Source organism: Eumetopias jubatus, unplaced genomic scaffold, assembly GCF_037043125.1.
Source record: "Eumetopias jubatus isolate StellerSeaLion01/CBP00866 unplaced genomic scaffold, mEumJub1_p1.0 scaffold_3, whole genome shotgun sequence".
Taxonomy (NCBI): Eukaryota; Metazoa; Chordata; class Mammalia; order Carnivora; family Otariidae; genus Eumetopias; species Eumetopias jubatus.
Genome location: NW_028274809.1, coordinates 94,093,123 through 94,114,939, shown reverse-complemented (window position 1 = coordinate 94,114,939; position 21,817 = coordinate 94,093,123). Strand labels below are relative to the sequence as shown.

The window sequence follows — 21,817 nt, the reverse complement described above, 5'->3', positions numbered from 1 at the left end:
CTCTTTTTACATCTTCAGAAAGAGTTGTAATACATTTAAAAATATGTTACATAGTTGAATTCTTTGCTTAATAGTTACATTTTCCATAATTTTAATTTGTGTTTAACCTGAGGGTAATCTCAAACTAATCATAATTCAGAATTTTTAATAAATATCACTCCAATCTACGAATAGCTTTGTTAACCAGTTTTCATTAAGTGGAACATTGTTTTTGAGAAGAAATTATTTCTCGTCATTGAAGGTATAATGAGCATGTCAGTGATAGAAAATAACTTTGTCTTTGGATCTTTTTAATAATGAACGATGTATTATACACATTTATGGTTGTGCTGACACATGGCATTTCTCAGGCAAGTATTGTAGTGTGGTAAGTGATTGGGAAAAAAGTGCTTTTCATTTCAGGTTTTGAGATCACCATTGAACATCCACACACAGATGTGGTGAAATGTACCCAGTTAGTAAGAGGTAAGTGATCTTTGAAACTTCTAAATTAAGTATTAATGCTTTTTATTGTCTGTAATTGATTTGAATGAGTTTTATCAAAATGGGGAGATGTCGTTTTGAAGCAACATCTTTTGGTGTCGTACATCTACCTATTCACCTACTTCTGTGTGTGGTTCTACCTGGTGAATTAGTTTCCTTTAAACTTACAGGAGAATCACCTTTCACTAAAAAATTGGAGGGCTTCCAAATATTAAGACTCTTTCCACCTCCCCATTAGGCTACGACAGTCCCATTTCATTTAATATTTAAGAAGTTGGCCATTGACACATACACACAAAATTTCTGGTCTATCTCAAGCTTTCGTTGACTTCTAGAAAAATGATTACAATTTAAGAATTTGGAGGCCATCCTCAGATCTTTCAGATAAAAATTGTCTTAGCAGGTTTGCCATTTTGGAAATATTTTCCCCATGTTCATTTGAACAAAATTGGCTTAATACATTTTTCAGAGTTCTTTAGCATTATTGAAAATAATTTCTTGTTTGTGTGTTTTGGGGAAATACATAGTATGCTACAGACAGCAAGCAATGTGCCTATTAAACCTTTTGAAACAGGAGTAGGAACTTTTTGTATTATTTGCTTTACTGCTTATAAAGCATGTGGTATACATTTTTCTACTCTTGTTAATGAATCCTATGTATCTGTTCTTGTATCCCTAGATATATTCTTTACACAGTTGCATGTTGTTACACTACTTCTTACTTCTACTTTCCTGTTTCCCATTTGAAGTGTTAATGTACTAAGAGCAACCACTTGGAACTTTCATTATGCCTTTTTCTGTTACTTTTTGAAAATGAAATTTTGCAGTTTCATTCTTTTACCCCCAGATTCTTTTCTTTAGGTTTATTCTAAACAAAATGGGTAAGACTTTTAAAGGCTCTGCTTTGTTTTTTAGTGTTTACCTGAATATTCTTATATTTTATTCCTTCTAAATTTAATTCATATACCTGGTAGCATTTTATTATGTTAATGGCTACATTTAAAACAAACCTGTTACCACAGTGTCATTGTTAAGACATGGACTTCTGAAAGTCCCATTTATATTTTTTTAATTCTAATAGCTAGTACATGTTATGACTTGTAGAACATACTTAATTATGGTTCCTGTACTTCATGGTTATTGGAATATAATTTAGAGCACATTTTCATCCCAGAATTACAGTGTAGTATAGAATTATATTAGATAACTAGTGTATATGTTTGAATTAAGAAAAAAAAGTTTTAGAGTAGTTTTCCTAAAAACTTGAAAGAATAAGCTGTTTTGTCAGAATAATGGGGAGCCATGTAACTGCTTTAAACTAAGCCTAATGAAAAAAGATATTTATATAGGTTAAAACATATATCTATGTACTTAGTAGGAGATGAAACTTGATTTTCAGCTTAGTATCATTGTGAAATTTGAGTCCTCTTTAAAAATCCATAATCAGAGTTCAGTAGCTTTTGTACATGTTCCCCTATATCTAAAGCTAGAGACATCAAGTCCGTTCATTTGCGAAGTTGAATAGTAAGTTTTTAAAAATTCACAAAAACTACAAATTTGATGTTTTATCCAAAGCAGAATATTTAAATCTAATTTATTTGTTGTTGTTAACACTTAAAATGTGACCAATTCTTAAATTTTAGTACAAATCTTACATATGTTTAACTTCCATTTTGTCTGACTAACATTTCAGGTAACTATAGTTTACATTTCACTCCATTTAAAAACATTCTTTCATGTTTGGTGTCTGTTTTTCTTTGCTCTGTTAAAATTTTCAGCTAACGAACATTTTTCCTACATTCTTCCTCTGTTGCACACTGTTAATAGGTTATTGAATTTAGATATATTCTGAGGTAAAAACTGCTATGGCAATTTAAAATTATTTTTACTTCCTTCTCTACATATTTTGATTCTTTGGGGGGCAGGGGGGTGGTAAATGGTTTGGTTTCTTTAAAGTTCTTCGCGCGACCCCCCCCGCCCCCCCTGACATGAGAAAGTTGATATTATGCTACTTTGCTGCAGAATTGGCTAATGTCATTTTACAGGGACCTTTCATTTCTGTGATTTCTCCTTCCCTCCCCACCAGGAAAGAATGCCATACATAAGTCACACTGCCTCCAAGACATCTGATGCTTTGACACTCTTCCTTAGCACAACTCTGCTAAGCCCAAATCCCTTTTGTATACCTTATGTTGGTGATCCACATGGGGCAGCAGGGATTACAGGTGCCATGAAAAACATAGAGGGCAAATTTGAGGCCTGTTAGAGAGGGGTGAGTTGAGGTGAACTGATCCTAGGTGAGCAGAGGGGAAAGGTACATCGATGATTATGAATGTAATTGGGGGAAAAGGGAAATTATAGCAAAAGAATCTCTCTTGGGAAGAATAAGAAATCAGATAAAGTGAGCGGGGGACTGTTTTCAATTACAATGTCTTAAAAGCTAGTTGGTAAAAATTGCTTTTCCTTTGGGGACCAGTGTTGAAGCATCCTGATTCCCCGGAGTACTTATATCTTTTAAAGTTGACCATTGGATTCTGTAAGAAAAATATATGCAGTGGAGTTTTCTATATCTATGCCCTTAGGATGTGTCTAGGTTGTTTATTCCTTGTTGATGCTTAGTAGCATGAAAAACTGAGCAGTTTGTGCTCTCTTGAGTTTGGGGGGGTGGGGGTTTTGTTTTCTTTTCTTTGGATGGAAGTACTTAAGCCAACTTAAATATGATGACTGAGGATTAAGTCTGGCAGGCAACTCTTTGTATTTTGTATTAGACTTCAAAATCTTTTCTTCTTCTTCTTCTTCTTTTTTTTTTTTAAATCCAGGAGAATGCTTTATTGCAACTTTTAGCTGACTAGATGCTTAACTTAGTAACAAGTTTAGCCCTTGTAACTGGCTAGCTAAAAGCAAATCGGCTTGTTTCTCAGATCTTTGGGGGATAGCAAGAAACATTTGAGTGAATGTTGTTGAAGATTTTCAGTAGTATAGAAAATGATGGCGCTCTTGTGATATTTGTAAGTAGTAAGTAAAATTTACTTTTTGTGTACAAAACTTTGAAGTTTTTGTTGTGTTGAGAACTTTTTGATGGTAGCACATTAAAGCTGATAGTATTGTCTTCGTTTTTTTTTTCTTTTCTTACAGCAAGCAAGGATTTGGCACAGACATCCTATTTCATGGCTACCAACAGGTTGTTATCCTGACCCTCTTTGTTGCACTGTTGTAGCACACTATAGCTTCCTTTAATGCAGGGCCCCCTCAATGTGTCTCTTACCCTTGTTGCAACAGGAGACTGGACCATCTACTGTGGTGGTACCTTCCTGTCTGCTTTGCGGTGTATTGTACAAGGGACTTTTGGCACAGAGGGGTTAAATGCACATTGTGAAGTGTAGTGGTGCTTTCTGATGACATATTCTCGATTTGTGAGTGCATAAGTCTAAAATTGGTAGCCTGAATAGCAGCTAAAGATTACAAAGAGCTAAACTTAACGTAGAAATTCGAGCAACTTGGTAAGTATAAAGCTATTTCTAGTTTACAATTATAGTTAAATGACAATTTTTTTAAATTTCACATTGATCCAGTTTTAACTTTAAAATAATCATAAAAGTTTTTTTTAATAAAATTTATATAACTTGGGTTTTTTTTCCAGATAATACCCACTAGTTGTAAATCAGAAGTAGCCACGTCCTGTCAGTGCCTAGATTTGACTAAGTACAATTTTTACTTTAAAAAAACTTACTTCCTTTTCAGTTTACATAAAGAAAAAAGTGTTGTGGGTTTGCTCTTGATAAACATTTTTCATCAATTCTGAACTGAACTGGAAGAATAATTTTTTAAAGCCTTTAATATCTAATAGATAATTCTGTTCTGGGTTGGTTATATTAATGCCTTAAATTTGTTTTTTAAATGGGTCATTCGGGAGGAGGGGACCAAACTAGCATTGTGTGGTCCTTAATTTCTTGTGACACTGTTAAGTTTTATGTAAAGCTTTGGATTGGCAAATACCAATATATTTTCTTAGGTATATGTTGTTGGGATTTAATCTCTATCCCTAGGAATTTTGAAAAACAAAGTACTAAATATAAAACTTTCATTAGAAAAAGCTAGCTGTAACATGTTACATGCCCAGTTTGGGGCATATAGTAGAAGGAGAAAGGTAGCATTTTTCTAGTACTTAGCAGCATTGGGCCTTGAAGCTGTTCACCAAAAGGTAAGTTTTCTCTGTGGCTTTGCTGAAAAGAAGACAGAGGTTTACATAGATAAGTGTTATATTCTCTGAGAATTATGTTTGTTAACCCACATCAAATGGTAGAATTCCTGATTCTATAATGTGATGTTGAAATTACTTTGTCAATTTTACAGTCTTCTGCTTTTTCTTTACTTTTTTGCCATGACATTACAAAAGAAACAAAAATACTACAAAAAAATTAAAATGTTATATGCTGATTATTGGAAATACAGTGTCTTCTCCTTTTATGAAGAAGTAAAAATACTTCAAAATTTAGAAATAGTAATATATTAGTAGTCTTAATAAAATAATAGTATAATGATCTGGGGAGTCAGAATGTAGAGAATACTCATAATCTATGTAGGTTTTTTAGTATTAGAATTTTATAACTATAGTGCTAGTTTTTAATTTAATAAGGTTTTGTACTGTAGACTTAAAAAAGAAAATCTTTATGTTTTTGCTCTAATCTTATTGGTAAATATTTTTCTTTGTTTTACATATTTGAATTACTATGGTTCTTCGTTTTCAAACCTGCTCTACAACAGTCTCCACCTTACCACCTTCTGTCTTCAGTACAAACCAACAGTGATAGCATGTGTGTGTATTCATTTGGCTTGCAAATGGTCCAATTGGGAGATTCCTGTGTCAACTGATGGAAAACATTGGTGGGAATATGTGGATCCTACAGTTACTCTAGAATTACTAGATGGTAAGTAGAGAAAAATAAATCCTTTTCTACATTGAAAACATTTTTTTGTATGGAAAAAGTCTGCCTACTTTTTGTATAGGTTTGAAAAAAAGCGAATCCCTGTGACTCATACTTAAGTGAACAGTTACCAGTTCTGGCCGCTCCAACATTTCCCCCTCCCTCTGCAGTTATTTTGATATTAATCCCAAATATCTCTTCAGCTATTAATATTTCAGTTTGTGTTTCAAGAGATAAGAGACTCCTTAAAAACGTAACTACAATTTCATATTAACAATTTGGTAATAGATTTTTAAAAAGTATAATCACATGGTCAGGTGAATGTGATGAAAATAAGGATTCATTAGCCTAAAAGAAAAAAAACAAAAAAAAAGAAAGAAAAAACCTTGAAAATGTTTTAACCACCAATGAATATCTAAAACCTTCAGGACTTTTCAAAAAATATATATATGATTTGTAATGCTATATATAGGTTGGTATTCGGTTATAACTTACTATAGAACATGTGAAGCAGTGAGCTAAAGGTATTTCAGGGTAACATTCCTTGCTCTGTAGTTCCACTGACAGTGACGTGTGTCATTATTGCCTTGCATTACTAAATATGAATTGACAAAGAAAATCGGGGTACAAAATCTATAAATCATGAACCTGTAATTGGGTGTCCTGATAAGAAATTTCTCTGGTAAGAGAAAAGAGAGGCTGACCAGAGGTAGGAGAGATTCTTGGGGATTAAGACATTTTAACCAAGTATTATAGATTTCAGAAAGGAAATAGATTACATTTCTTACCGAAGATACGCCTAAATTGGTATGTTAGGTTTTCAGTTTATTCTTTTTGTGGGCTTTCCCTAACTTCTGTTGCAAAATTGAAGCTAATGGGAAAATAGGATTTATATCTGTTGCTACTGAGGACATCTGTTACATAGAGACCCCTTTGGGTTTTGAATGTGATCTTCCAATAAAATTCAACATGTTTCTATAACCTAGATGTTCATTTTCTGTGAAGGGCTAAAAGTAACTCTTTTAGGGTTTATGGGCCCTTCTGTCTATGCCAACTACACAACTCTGCCACTGGGGCTGCAAAGCAGCCCTGGGCAATCTGTAAATGAATGGGTGTGGCTGTGTTCATTTACAAACACATGGTACCGGTCATAATTGTAATATTGCCTACCTTTCTGGTAAAATATGCTTCCTTTTTAGATTTTTTGATTTGGGGTTGGTTTGTTTGTTTCCCTGAAAAATTTCTCGCAGAGTATATATTTCATGCCACATGATTATGCTCTTTTCCTTACGTCGCCAGAGGGGTTTTTTTGTTTTGTTTTGTTTTGTTTTGTTTTTAAATTTTAACAAGAGAGAAGGGAGGGGCCCCTGGGTGGCTTAGTCAGTTAAGCGGCTGCCTTCGGCTCAGGTCATGATCTCAGGGTCCTGGGATTGAGCCCCAGGTCAGGCTCTCTGCTCAGCGGGGAATCTGCTTCTCTCTCTCACTCTCCTTCTGTGTTCTCCCCACCCTCCCTCAAATTAAAATCTTTTTAAAAAAATGAGAGAAGGAAATCTTAAATAAGTTGAAATGGCATCTTCTAAAAGTGGGGGCTTTTTTCATCTACGACTTGAAAATTAGTTTATCTATGCCACCATCTTACTTCAGCAGTTAACAGATAAGATAAAGTTTATATACATGATCCTAAAACAAAAGTTCACAAAAAGCAAGTAATCTGCCTCTTAACACTGCTCTTAAGTTATAGTTAAAGTTGGGTTTTTTGACACAGCAAGGGCCACCTAAATAATCTCTCTGCTTTCATTCTGAAAAGGCTCAAGTCTGTTACTCATTTGGAGAGCCACTGAGTAGGAATCTGGGACATTTAAGACATTGACAATTTCACCATTTCATATAGCAGTCTTTCTCTGTCTTTTAATCACAAAAATAAAAAGAGAAAAGTAACAGTTTAAGATATTAAGATATATCTCAATTTTAGCCTGGTGTTTAAGCATCAGTGTTCACTAAAATAATTCATTTAAATACTTGGAAAAACACCATTGGCTTGGACTTGGCCTACCTGTAACATTTGTTGCTTGGCAGAGTTTTTATTTTCTGATTAATAACAAACCCTCATGTGTTTTTTGCATTTTGAATTTTTTTCTGTATAGTAGCTTTGAAGGGAAAAGCTCTATTTTAAGCATCATCTGTGATTTTTGTGCACATAACTAATAGATTAGCAGTGATTATTTGACAGATTCTTAAGTGTCCAAGTAGAAAAAGGTGGGGGTTTTTTCAGATTAGGAAGAATGGTAGTCCAGGCATTAGATTGTTTTCATTCAAATTGGATCAAAAAGTTCATGAATCTTGAGCAGGTTTAAGTTGTCACAGCTTATGAACATATAAGTGCCGAGGTTTTGCATATTTTTTGCTTCAAGAAAAATTTCGTATTGTCTGAATTTTCAGTATCAGTCTTGGCATATTTGCCTAGAATCATTTATAGAGAAGCTTACTGTGTATGCTAAAAAATAATAAATGAATCTATGTAGTCTCTGCTGAATTGGCATTATTGATATTACATTTTGTAATTCATTTGGTATGAATATTTGTCTTGAGTGGTCAATAGCTTTATTAATGGCACTATTTTGGGGTTAGGAAAGTAGAATTCATCACTGCACTGCCTTGGAAAAGTGAGTCATCTCACTGTAATCCCAAATTTAAGAAAAAAGTGAGGTAAAAATATATGACCAGGGTGGTTTTACTAATATGTTAATATTACTAGGAATCTTGAGTATAGATGGAGGAATTTTTTTCATTTAACACTGAAATAATTTTAAACTTAAACTACGGAATAGTACAGTTTCTATATACCCTTTACCTGGTTTCTCTAATGTTAACATCTTATATACATGATTATCAAAACCAAGAGATTAACATTATTACAATATTATTACCTAACTATAGGTTTTATCTGATGTCCTCAGTTTTTCTCTTCTAGGATCCTGTGTTCCATTTGCTTGAAATGCTCCTTAAATCTCTTCTAAATTATGTCAGTTTTTCTGTCATTCATTTTCTTTTGTGACCTTGACACTTTGAAAAATAACAGTCGGGGGCGCCAAGGTGGCTCAGTCGGTTAAGCGTCTGTCTTCGGCTCAGGTCATGACCCCAGGATTCTGGGATCAAGCCCCACATCAGGCTCCCTGCTCAGCGGAGAGTCTGCTTCTCCCTCTCTCTCTGCCACTCCCCCTGCTTGTGCACACACGTGGTCTCTTCTCTTTCAAATAAATAAAATCTTAAAAAAAAAATAATAATGGTCAGTTATAGTATAGAATGTTCCTCAGTTGGGGTTTAATGTTTTTCAATATTAGATTGAAATTGTGTATTTTTGGCAAGAATACCACAGAAATGGGAAATGGGTTGTACTTTACCCTGTGCATCTTATCAAGGACTACATCATATATCAAGGGTTGTTTGTTTTGTTTTGTTTTTCTCAAAGGGTATACCTTATTACTGGTAATAATAACTCTGATCACTTGGTTAAGGTGATATCTGCTGAGTTTCTCCATTGTAAAGTTACTGGTCTTCTCTTTGTAATTAAATATCTTGAGGAAGGTATTTTAGGATTACACACAGATACCTTCTTTTTCCTCAAACTTTTGTCCATTAATTTTAAAGAATCTATTGATAGATCTTGCCTGCAATAATTGTTACTATGATGTTTGCCTAATGAAGACTTTCTATTTGGGGGGAATTTCAATGCTACAAAATTTTCCAGAGATCCTGAGTAAGCATGAGTGTGGGGGGAGAGTGATTTTTTTTTTTTTTTTTAAGAATTCATCTTTGAAAAGAGCAGTTCAGATCTGTGTCTACTTCTATATTTGCTGAAGGTTGAATAGAAGGGTGACAGTGAAGTAGATGAACTCGTGAGGCCCCTTTTTAATATTGCCCACTTGAGAGAAATATAAATCCTAAAGACACCTTCTAAGTTTTAAATTTAAATTTTATTTTTAGAGCTAACACATGAGTTTCTACAAATATTGGAGAAAACACCTAGTAGGTTGAAGAGGATTCGAAACTGGAGGGTAAGAGAATTGGCAGGGTTTAATAGAATATCAGTTTGTCGCTTATCTAACAATTACATAGCTAACCAGTTTGAATTTTTTGGTTAAATATCCTTATTTCCAGTATTCCTAGATAATTACAGTGTATTGTAAGCTGCATACACTCATAGATTATTCAACTGCTGTGTCCAGTGGACTTTGTTAAGTACTTTATAAATTGTGTGTTTAATTCTCACGATGATTATAATGGAAATATTCTCCTTATTTTACAAATGGGCAAATTAAAGCCTAGACAAGTTAAATTACTTTCAAATGCTGGGCTAGGATTTAACCTGTATCTAACTCTGAAACCAGTGGTTTCCACTTTTTATAGCCTTCTTTTGGGCCTCTAAATAAGACATTTATTTACTGGCAACATAAAGCCTTAAACCCCAGGTGATTTTATTTGCATATATTTAATATGGGTTTTTATAAAGCAAGGAAATTTGTATTAAATTCCTTTGCTGTCATTGCTTCTTTTGTGTTTTATTTAAATAGGCTAATCAGGCGGCTAAGAAACCAAAAGTAGATGGACAAGTTTCAGAAACACCACTTCTTGGTTCATCTTTGGTCCAGAATTCCATTTTAGTAGATAGTGTTACTGGTGTGCCTACAAACCCAAGTTTTCAGAAACCATCTACATCGGCATTCCCTGCACCAGTACCTCTAAATTCAGGAAATATTTCTGTTCAAGACAGCCATACATCTGATAATTTGTCAATGCTGGCAACAGGAATGCCAAGTACCTCCTATGGTTTATCATCACACCAAGAATGGCCTCAACATCAAGAATCAGCAAGGACAGAACAGATGTATTCACAGAAACAAGAGACATCTTTGTCTGGTACCCAGTACAACATCAACTTCCAGCAGGGACCTTCTATATCACTCCATTCAGGATTACATCACAGACCGGACAAAATTTCCGATCATCCATCCATGAAGCAAGAATATGCTCATAAAGCAGGGAGCAGTAAACACCACGGGCCAATTTCTGCTACTCCTGGAGTAATTCCTCAGAAAATGTCTTTAGATAAATATAGAGAAAAGCGTAAGCTAGAAACCCTTGATCTGGATGTAAGAGATCATTATGTAGCTGCCCAAGTAGAACAGCAACACAAACACGTGCAGTCACAGCCAGCCAGCAGCAGTTCTGTCACTTCTCCCATTAAAATGAAAATTCCCATCACAAATACAGAAAAACCTGAAAAATACATGGCGGAAAAGAAGGAAAAGAGCGGATCACTGAAATTACGGATTCCAATACCACCCACTGATAAGAGTGCTAGTAAAGAAGAACTGAAAATGAAAATCAAAGTGTCTTCCTCAGAAAGACACAGCTCTTCCGATGAGGGCAGTGGGAAGAGCAAGCATTCGAGCCCACATATTAGCAGAGACCATAAGGAGAAGCACAAGGACCACCCCTCAAACCGCCACCACCCTAGCAGTCACAAGCATTCCCATTCACATAGTGGCGGCAGCAGTGGTGGCAGTAAACACAGTGCTGATGGAATACCACCCACTGTTCTGAGGAGTCCCATCGGCCTGAGCAGTGATGGCATTTCCTCTAGTTCCAGCTCTTCAAGGAAGAAGCTGCATGTCAATGATGCATCTCACAACCACCACTCCAAAATGAGCAAAAGTTCCAAAAGTTCAGGTAGTTCATCTAGTTCTTCCTCCTCTGTTAAGCAGTATATATCCTCTCACAACTCTGTTTTTAACCATCCCTTACCCCCTCCTCCCCCTGTCACATACCAGGTGGGCTACGGACATCTCAGCACCCTCGTGAAACTGGACAAGAAGCCAGTGGAGACCCACGGTCCTGATGTCAATCACGAGTACAGTGCAAACAGCCAGCATATGGACTACAAAGACACATTCGACATGCTGGACTCGCTGTTAAGTGCCCAAGGGATGAACATGTGATCATTTGGTTAGGTCCATTTTTCCTTTACTTTTCTAATTTAAAAATGGTTAGAATGGAAAACTTTCTCCTGATCTAGCAGTGGTAACACCTGCTCTTGCTGCCACTGTATCAATATTTGTAAGTGCTGCTTTATTCTTCATTCTGAAAAGAAGAGATGATAGTAAACAAGTCTTTATCTCCACATATGATAGTGTTAAAAATACTGTAAAAGCATGGAAGGTGCAAAACTCAGTATTTCCACAATTGCAGCTAAGAACATTAGGATGAATGGCTGGCTGCTTCTAGGAATATAAGATGCCTCAAGCATTCATTATTTATAATTTGAATACTGTAGCTGTTTTTGTTGTTGTTGTTGCTTGGCTTTTGAATGAGTGTAAATTGGTTTCTTTTGTGTATTTATACTTGTATGTATGATTTGCATGTTTCAATGATAAAGGGATAAAACAGTGTACTGACAACTGTTTACAAGAAAGTGGAGAAAAATGTACATACATTTTTGTATGTTTAGATATTACCATAAATACTCAGGATTGGAGCTGCTTGTAAGTATAACGATATAACTTTATTTTATCTTGTCAGAGTCCATCACTAATCTAAAACAAAGGTGGCACTTTTTCATGTTAACCTTAAACTCTAGGCCTTACTGGAAGCCACTGAAGGGGGACACTTCACTACCAGATGGGTATGCAGTGCCACAGATGGTCATGTATTTACACTGTGAGGCACTGAACTTTTGCCTTCAGAGCTTCTGACCAGGTTGGCTGCTGAAATAGCCCCTAATTTTCTGAAGGCTTGAAGAGGAAAAAATAAAGTTTACATACTCTTGATGTGAAGTGCATTTGAAATGTTTGTCGGCTTGTTGCAGTACTATAAACACAGAGCTGTTAATAATGGTTATGTAGATTACTGTGATTTGAAAACTTAATCCACAAAACTTATATAGTGAAGAACTAGTAAGTTTTTTTCCTAAATAAAGAATTTTAACACTACATATTTTAACAGTAAACAGGGATTGCTTTTCCTTTAGTGTTCAGAATGACACCATATTCTTAAACATACTCCTCCCATGAAGTGTGTTTGTGTGTGATGCCATATTTCTTTTTCAGGTAAATGCAGTCTTCCTTATAGAAACGAAATTACCTGTTGCTCTCTCAGTTGTTTTATATTCTAACAATAAATAAAAAGAAAAGATCACTGACTGTGCATTGTACCTGTATTTATAGCTTATGGTTGTTATCAGGAAGCTCTGTGAGAAAAAAGGGTTAGCCTCCAGGTAAACAAGCTAGTGGAGGTTTTACATTTGTTTGCACATCTCAGTATATTCCTGTTGAGGTCAAGTTTGCACAGTCATCTAACTTCTGAACAAACAGTAGACTTTAACTTGTTTAAAATCTGTCTTAAACACCAGTAATGTGGCTCCGGTTTATCAGCTAATCTTGAATTTATTCTGTGGTAAATCTTTGAGCTGTTGAGTGTCTTTAGATGGGGTGAATTTTCAACTTTTCGTTGAACTGAAAACTGTCTTAATTTTTTCTTCTATGTATATGAATTATTTTTGTTACAAAGCCACTGATATGTGCACAATTGTAATTTTACTCAAGTATGTTGCAGTTGTAAATATTAGAGCATTTAATCTCGTGCTCTACCTTTATTTAGCGATTACCTAATTTGCCAGTAGCTTTATAATTTTTTTAAGATAATTGTTCATTATTTTGTCAATGTTATTTGAATTTAGGATACTAGGAGCCTCTTTCTAGGGACTTTGCCTAGCTAGCATGTCCTAACATTTGTTCTTTGTCTTGCATAACTTTAGTAATCTTTGTCATTACATGTAACTTTGTTGCTCTGTATGGCATATTATTGTATCCATAAACATGGTAATTTTGATACAGTTATACTTTTACAGTGGTACATAATCCGAGGACTAGTATAGAATTAAACTGAGTGCAAGATGAGGGCGGGGAAGGGTTTTGTTCTTGGTAATTTAGATGTGAAACCTCTAAGGAGCTATCATGTGAAACGACATAGGGTGGTCGTGCTACTGTATAATGGGGGATGATAATACCAGGAATTTTAATAAGATTTTGTAAAGAATATCCAAAAAAGTAGTGAACTTATTTTCAGTATGACATAGAAAACAATGTGAATATTTAAGGTCTGTGACTACACTTAAACTTCACTAAGAATTTGCAGAATTGTTTTGAGATGTGGGAATAAAGGTAATTTTGTTGAATCTTTATTGGTGCTAATGATGGACAGTTTAAAAGGTAGCTAGTATATATTGTTATGGGTCAGTACTTATTAGTACTTCCAAAATTGAATTTGAAATGCTATGTATTCACTTTTCACTCTGTAAATGTAATTCTTTACAATGACTTTATTTATTAAAGGGCAGCCAGTTGTAATTTGTACAGGATTGTGTGAGCTATTCAAACTCTTTAACCTCTGAAGAGGATTATAGGTTCTAAAACCACCATGGGGATGAATATGAAAATCCTTTTAAGTTTCATTTCCATTAAATGAAAAACCCTATTACTCATACTACCATTAATTTGCTTTCCCCATCTCATTTGCATAAAATAGTTCATCAGCCTGGTCCCAATAGGCTCAACCAAAGAAAAAGACTCCAATGAATGGACATTATTATTGAGTCTTCTTGTAAGTAGCCATAAATAAACCAAAATATTATCATCAAATTTAGGTATGAAATTCCACATGTGCAAAGTACTGTTAAGGTGATTTACATTTTTGATGAGATTTTTTTTAATATTTGAAATATTAAAAAGCATTATCTTTAAACATCCTTTAAAAGAGTGATTCATTTTTCAGTTGTCTTTTCCCTAGATCATAGTTTTGTTACCTTTATGCAGAAGCACATTGCTTAGTAAGGCTTAACTTCTACCTCTTTAAGTAGTTTTCCAGTATTGAGCTGTGCCCCCTAAATATATGCCTTAGCTACTTTAAAATATGTTTTCAGAACCAAAAAGCAGAGTGTTTTTTCACTGAAACATTCTTGGAAGGCCTGCTGTACCAAACTTTAGCGGTATCCTTTAGCGGTAAGACCTTGCAAAATGTCCCAATTCCCTTTTGTTGTTGAACCTGAAGTTTGTTTCTTAGGTTTGTCTTTGAAAGCAGTTACGGATGCATGTTGATCTTCCTCTGTGTGTGCAGGTGCATTCTGGTTAGAGTTGTTGAGTCCAGATTTCTACCATGATATATCCGTGGTTTCATGTGGAATATCATGAGAGGTGCTTGCATGACTTTGTACCAACAGATTATAATTAGGTAGAATACCTTTCTTTTTTTCTTTGGTCTGTCTTCCTTGACCTAAAGAAATGACTGGTCTTCTTCAGAGAACCAAATTTTAAATGTTTTTGTTAGTTACCAATTGCCTTTCCTAGCATTTTAAGCACATTTTTTGGTTATATTTGAGAATTTAAATTGCTGGGTTTTATTCCATAACCAACCTTAGAAATAAACCAGTGCATACTTATGCATGACTTGTGTACTGTAGAAGTATCTTGGGTCGATTAGATGTTAGGGTATTTTGCATTTACTGTGGAAATAAGTAAGGAGGATTTGTTTTTTTTTTTTTTAACATGGTAGTAGCTCTGAAGGAAGACAGTTATATTCTCAAAATATCTCACCATTTCCACATTTTATCTAAACAGTAAGCAATTGTTTCTTTAGCTACTTCTGTGCTTAAATTGCTAGGTGACTTTTAAGATCTCTGCTGAGAAAAATTTGAGAGCTCTCGTGAAGAATCTTTGATTTAGCAATCTTTTGCTCAAGAGGCTTTCTTGGGAGGCAGTAGGGTTAACTAACTGCATTTACCCAGATGAAGGATCAGTGAATCCCACACCCAGGAAACGCGTTAACTGAGCTCACAGAATGATACTTGCTAATCTTGTGTGCCCGTGTATTTATGGTAGGCTGATTTAGATGGGGATCTTTGCATTGGAAAACAGCACATTCTGTCTCTGCCCTCCTAGGGTACCAAGTTATGATACCAATGTATTAATTTGAGAATTCACAATTCCTCTAATATCTGAAATTTGATTGCTGTAAGCCAAATTAGAAGTGCACTTATTTTGTAAGGGAAGTTTGCCTTTATAGTAGAGATGATCTTGCCAGTGGGTCTGGAATGCCCAGTGTTTTAGGTCTGATTGGCCATGCATCCATTTTTTATTCTACAGTGTCGATTTGGGCACAGCGAGCTTTTGCTTCTGTGACTCCTCTTTTTCTGTTCTTTATAATTTACTAGTATCTATTTTCGGCTGACAGGTTCTTTAGAATAGGTCGATAAGCAAGATACATTGAAGGTTGTTGTATGGCTAGGAGTAATTCTGTTTTCATAAAGGTGAGTTCACCCATTCACTGTGATCCTTTAACCCCAGAGGAAATTCTGAGAGCTAATTCCCTTATTTCCAACTTTTGGGAGGAAACCTCGCTTAAAACCTGTTTAGTAGTTGGTTTGATTTGCCTATTGTTGAGTAATGAATACATTCTTTCTTTTAAGGTGTATTTTTCAAGCAGCTTCACTTGGTTTGAAAAACTTCACCTGTACTCGTTTGTTGTCTGCAATGATTGGGATTTTGTTTTCTGAATATGCTCAAAACCCCCAAGGACTGTTGAATAGGATGTTTGCTGATAGAAAATCCAAAACAGGAATGTGTGTGTGTGGCATGAATTTAATTAGTTACAGAATTTCAGGACAGTATCTATTACGAGGAATTATTAATAAAATTTGTTTATTGAAAATGTAAATCCAAGGCTCTAACATGTCTTGTTAATGTGAATCAGAAATAACTTTCAGTCCCTGGGAAATAAGGTCTTAATGTAAGTTTCCCTTTATCTGAGTAACTTAATAAGTCTTCAAGGAGTGTGGCCTTTGAGTTCATTAAGATTGTCTGTATTCTAGTCTCAGACACACCACTTGGTAGCTGATGTCCTCGCGGTGAATTACTTGACTTTGTGCCTTGATTTCCTTACCTACAAAATCTACCTATTCATAGGGTTGTGAGGTTTAAGGTTTGGGCGATCAGGGAAGGCTAAATAGATGGCATTGAGGAGATTCTTGATAGAGGTATATTTTAGCTATTGGAATGATGAAATCCAGTCCAGGTGCATTAAAGTTGGGTGTGTATTAAACTGCATGCTTACTGTTTCCAGAATTTAAGTTGTTCATTCTAATTCATACTTCGGGATTTTCTTGGTTAAACTGTTGAATCACCTCCCCAAAAAGCAGAGAGGAATTGCAGTCATTTGGAAGGGGCGTTATCCATGAAAAAATACTTAATCATAAACTGCTTTATTATTGCTGCTCTCTCCAACCCCTTGCCTTCCCCACCGATTTACCCGCACCTTCTCCTTTAAAGAAAATTGAAGCCATGCAGTGGCTTTAATAAAACTAGGATAGAAAAGTTACTTTCTCTAAAATGCATCTTAAGCCTAAATGTAAAATAAATGTTTTGAAATCAATTGAAAGAGAGTTGTCTTAATCTTCTGTTGATAACACCAGTAAGGGCTTGTTGTATTAGCATATGATAAATTGCATGAGTTTTATTTCGGAACATAACAAAGTCTGTCAATTCCACCTTACTGAAGTTAGTAATTCCGTTTTGTAATACATCCTACTCCATTGTTTCTTCCCTCTTTTTTTGCCCTGCTGTTCTCAATATAATGAAAACAGTTGTACATTTTTGTTTGAGCTCTGCTGTATGAACTGCCTTCTTCGCCCTCCCCAGTACCACCCTCCAAAGCAGTGAAGAGCCTCACGGATGAAAGGGTTCTTCTTTTATTGCCATGAAATTAAGAGCTTTTAGACCTTACAAGTGTCAGGGCATATACCCCAGGTCAGTCTTAGGTTTGAGTTTTGTTTTAGCCTTTCAAGTTATAATCCATAAGAGCAATTACTCTACGGATGAATCCAGCCCTAGTTTTGCACAAGTGTGAGAAGTGATGTCCGTAGGACAAAGTACTTGAGCTTTTCCTCAGAATTGTTTGCCATTCCAGTTGTGCACTCTGTTAATTGTAGTGATCACCAGTGAACATACAGACTGCCTCCATTGGGTACTTTAATGTTGACAGAATCTCCTGGGAAGCTTTTTTAAAATGCAGGTTTCTACCTTACATACCTTTAAGCTGAATTAATACTTGCAAGTGCAGCACGGATGAGGAATAAAGATGACCTGGTAGGTGATGGAGTCTTTTGACTGCTCATTGAGCAGATGAAGTGGTTTGTATCCAGTGTAGAAGGCCTCAGACTGCTGTAGCGGTTGTGCTGGAGGAAGTGGATGATGGAGTCCTGTATACCCCAGTCCCATACTCCAGAGCTTGCTCTTTTCCACTCTGGCAGCTCTCCTCACTCCGCCACTGAGAAATGTCTCCCGTGCAAGGACTAAGGTAGGTTCAAGTTAGGGAAGTGCTGTAGAGTTGGAACTACTCTGGGGAGTTAGATTTCCTTTGGTGGAGTAGACAGGAAGATTCAGTACATAATGAAGTGTACTTGGGAATATAATTAAAAACAAGCATTGTGAGTGGTGAAAAGGGCTGTGGCTGAGTGAAAAAGGTGAAGCTTTTCACACCATTAAAGTAACCAAAGTCATTAACTGGACTGGTGGAATTTGTTAATCAGCATCACAGTGGGGTTTTGTTTGGGTAAAACTTAACGATGTAACTGTATTTGTAAACCACACATCTGAGAGGCAGTGGGCTGTAAAGTCACACAAATGACTGAGTGACTGTCCTGACTTCCACCTACCGGTAGATGGCCTTGAGAAAGTCACTTAGCTCTCAACCCTATCATTCTTTAACAAAATGAGATAACCAACCCAAACAACAGAATTAAATGAGGTGCTTTTTTATATTAAGAGTTCAGGAAATACTAGTCCTTCCAGTGACCACTTAACTGTACTCCCTATCTCCTCTCAGACCCTCCTCCTCCCAAAGGAAGTTAAAAAGGGAGCAAACATCTGGGCAATAATAAAAGAATTCCAGCCTGTTATGTCTTAAACACAAGGAATGACAAAACAACAGAAAATTCTTAGGACCAAGGGTCACCTATTGAAAAAATTTTGAAGGTTCTGTTCCAAAGTTGTGTTCAGTATTCTATGAAGAGGGTTAGGGTTGTCACCAACTTCATGTGTCCATTGCTATGATACACATGTACAGAATATGCTTTGCTCCCTAGCCTTTCCCATATGTAGTCTATTTGCTCCTAAATCAGATAAAACCATCCAGATTTTAAAGAATGCTTAAGATCCCAACTAAAATTTTTTAAAAACCACTTTAACAAAATACTTCATTTTGTCAGGTTATGCTGATATACAGGTAAATGAGGGACGTATATCTTAAATTATCAAATATGAGAAAACTGTACAAATTACAGACAAGGTATACCCAGAAAGACGTATCTAAACATGTTGGCCAAAGTAAAATCTTTTATCTCAGCTTGACCGCATTTCAGTTGCTTCTCAAAAACTTCTGAAGAACCAGCTTGATCTTGACAAAGCCTGACAACTGGTGTTAGAATACACCTGAAGTTAGTTTGTAATTGTGCCACTTTGAAATGATAGCAGCCAGTAAAAAGATTCTATAGAAATAGCTCAAAACAATAGGTGTCAATGAAATTTAGTAGATGAGTGGAATCACAGCAGTAGAAACCTTAATCAACAATGCTTCTTCCACCAACTTAAAACAAGGCCTTGTAATAATTCTGACAACTTGTCCACTTTTTCTGGTGAGGTTTATCAATGTTCTAGAAGTGAAGAGTGACCTCAGGGGGTACCTGGGTGACTCAGTCGGTTGGGCGTCTGACTCTCGATTTAGGCTCAGGTTATGATCTCAGGATCCTGGTGTCGGGCTTTGCACTCAGCCGGGAGTCCGCTTGAGGATTCTTTCTCTCCCTCTGCCCCTCCCCCTGCTTGCTCAATTGCTCTTTCTCTCAAATAAATAAATCCTTAAAAAAAAAGTGACCTCACTGGGGATGTCCTTCATTCCAGCGAAATGAGCCCTGAAAAAATTTGTATGCTGACCCACTCCCCTTGATCAGATCTAGCTTTTGTCCTACTAGCAAGCTTAGGTTTAGCTAGTTATAGATGTGCCATGACCTAATGCACCCGGCAGATAGGTGAAGTCTTCAAGTCATACTATCAGTTACAGGGAAAGCAGCCTGAGGTGTGCGAAGCCACCTCGAACAGTACAGCTTCCTGTAGGTGGGAACTCGGGACCCTCTGGTAATGAGACGCCAAGGCCCTTAGCTCTTCCTGTTAACTTTGAGGCTCCTGTAGTCTGCAAAGTTAAGATTGCTGCCAAAGTGAACAGAATCTAGCATCTCTCTAGTTTTTAATTTCTCACCTTTAGTTTCCTTTCCAAGAAATAAATGTCTGTATACACCAAGCCAAAACAATTTTTTTTTTGTTTTTACAATTTAAGTTGACATTAAAATTGATAGACCAAAACTAAAAGGTAGAATCCTACAAAGGAATAGAGACTGTAATTCCTGGACAGTCCAAAGGTGTAAACACTGGAATAGGTTTTTTGTTGTTACTGTTGAAGAAAATGTTCTCATATACATGTGTAACCATGCCTGAAGCTTGAGGACGCTAATACATAGCAAACTTTTTAGTTAGCGACAGTGCGGGATCTGGTTAAATTGGGTTGAGCTGACTCAATAGTAGGAAAATAAGGTCCCTTAACCATCATTCCCACAATGAAGCAATCACAGAGTGCCTATAAAGGAGAGAAAAGTGGATGTACATTCAGTGACTTCTCATCAAGAAGGAGTGCTTCAGGAGCTGGGCGGCAGAAGGTCGCTCATGCTGGTCCCTAAGAAGGGAAAAACAATTTAGAAACAGCACCCCATTAGTGCCTCCCAACTGGATCTACTTGACTCAAAATGCCAACTTTAAAAATGGAAGTACAGGGGCGCCTGGGTGGCTCAGTCGGTTAAGCGTCTGCCTTCGGCTCAGGTCATGATCCCAGGGTCCTGGGATCGAGCCCCACATCGGGCTCCCTGCTCAGTGGGGAGCCTGCTTCTCCCTCTGCCTCTGCCTGCCTGCCTGCCTACTTGTGCTCTCTCTCTCTCTCTGTCAAATAAATAAATAAAATCTTAAAAAAAAAAAATGGAAGTACAGGGGCACCTGGGGCCGTTCAGTCGGTTAAGCGACCGACTTGATTTCGGCTCAGGTCATGATTTCGGTCCTGGGATCAAGCCCTGCATCAGATTTGGCACTTAGTGGGAAGTCTGCTTAAGGATTCTCTTTCTCTCTCCCTCTGCCCCTCCCCCACCCCCGCTTATGTGCGTGCACTCTCTCTAAAATAAATAAATCTTTAAAAAATTTAAAAAATGGTTGTACAATCTTGGCCAAACAGATTTGAGTCCACACTTTAAGCCTTTAGCCGTGTGAGCTTAGGTCAGTGACCTAAACTCTTCTCATCAGTAAAATGGGGATAACAATAACACTTAACTCCCTGAGAGAAATAATGTATATACAAGTTTTGAACAGTGTCTGGCACATAGTAATAGTTCAAAAAGTAGTCAATATTATTAAAAACTAGGCCCTACTTTCCCATTGTACTTTTGCTCAGTTTGGGGTGTGATTTATACACAGTAAAACCCACACTTGTAGATGTACAATTTAATGCACTTTTAACTAGCATTAAGTTTACTTTTAAAATTTAGAGGCACTGGAATTCAGAACTGAAAAGCCTTTAAGGGGGCACCTGGGTAGCTGGCTCAGTTGGTTAAGCATCCGACTCTTGATTTTGGCTCAGGTTATGTTCTCAGGGTCTGTTCCAGCCCTGTGTTGGGCTCTGTGCTGAGTGAGGAGTCTGGTTGAGATTCTCTCTCTCCCTCTGCCCCTTCCCCCACTCTTTCTCCACCTCTCTCTCTCTCTCTTTCTCAAAATAAATAAAATCTAAGATCTTTTTTTAAAAAAGCCTTTAAGAAGGGGTGCCTGGGTGGTTCATTTGGTTAAGTGACCACTTTCAGCTCAGGTCATGATCTCGGGATCAGGGGACCGAGCCCCACGTTGGGCCCTGCGCTCAGCAGGGAACCTGCTTCTCCCTTGTCCTCTGCCCCTCCCCCCCACTTGTGCACTCACTCTCTCTCTCAAATAAAATCTTATAAAAAATAAAAGATGTAGACAATTTAAATGTGTTTTGGTGATTAATTGAAATAATCCCATTTGGGGCACTTGTGGGTGAGCATAAAGTAATGGGAGACAGTTATACACTTAGTACTATTTTGGTTTAGGTTATTTTTCCTCAAATTAAAATTTTGCCAATGAACAGTGAACAACGAAGCCGTGAACCAGTCAACAGTTATCTGCAATGACCTATTCCAAAGACATTATTTTGCCTAAGTTGGCTATCTTTTGATAATTTGGGTGGCAGGGAGTGGAGGC

The 21,817-nt window shown here is 36.6% G+C and overlaps 2 protein-coding genes across 9 annotated transcripts in view; one reads left to right on the top strand and one right to left on the bottom strand.

The window, feature by feature from the left end:
- Nucleotides 1–16,889, top strand: part of CCNT2 (cyclin T2) — a 40,655-nt gene extending 23,766 nt beyond the window's left edge. The window contains exons 5-10 of one of the 4 annotated variants that reach the window (XM_028101256.2): nucleotides 403–465; nucleotides 3,619–3,664; nucleotides 5,248–5,411; nucleotides 9,393–9,463; nucleotides 9,980–11,138; nucleotides 11,240–11,397. In XM_028101256.2, the coding sequence (XP_027957057.1) occupies nucleotides 403–465; nucleotides 3,619–3,664; nucleotides 5,248–5,411; nucleotides 9,393–9,463; nucleotides 9,980–11,138; nucleotides 11,240–11,307 (1,571 nt within the window). In that variant the 3' untranslated portion in view covers nucleotides 11,308–11,397. Of the gene's footprint in view, nucleotides 1–402; nucleotides 466–2,465; nucleotides 3,499–3,618; nucleotides 3,984–5,247; nucleotides 5,412–9,392; nucleotides 9,464–9,979 lie in introns of those variants that run through there. The other 3 variants (XM_028101255.1, XM_028101257.2, XR_003608817.2) reach the window with 3 other exon arrangements.
- A 3,232-nt stretch (nucleotides 16,890–20,121) lies between these two features.
- MAP3K19 (mitogen-activated protein kinase kinase kinase 19) overlaps nucleotides 20,122–21,817 on the bottom strand; it is a 53,125-nt gene continuing 51,429 nt past the window's right edge. For all 5 annotated transcript variants that reach the window (XM_028101315.2, XM_028101317.2, XM_028101319.2 and 2 more), the window contains one exon: nucleotides 20,122–20,237. In XM_028101315.2, coding sequence (XP_027957116.2) covers nucleotides 20,171–20,237 — 67 coding nt within the window. In that variant the 3' untranslated portion in view covers nucleotides 20,122–20,170. The remainder of the gene's footprint in view (nucleotides 20,238–21,817) is intronic.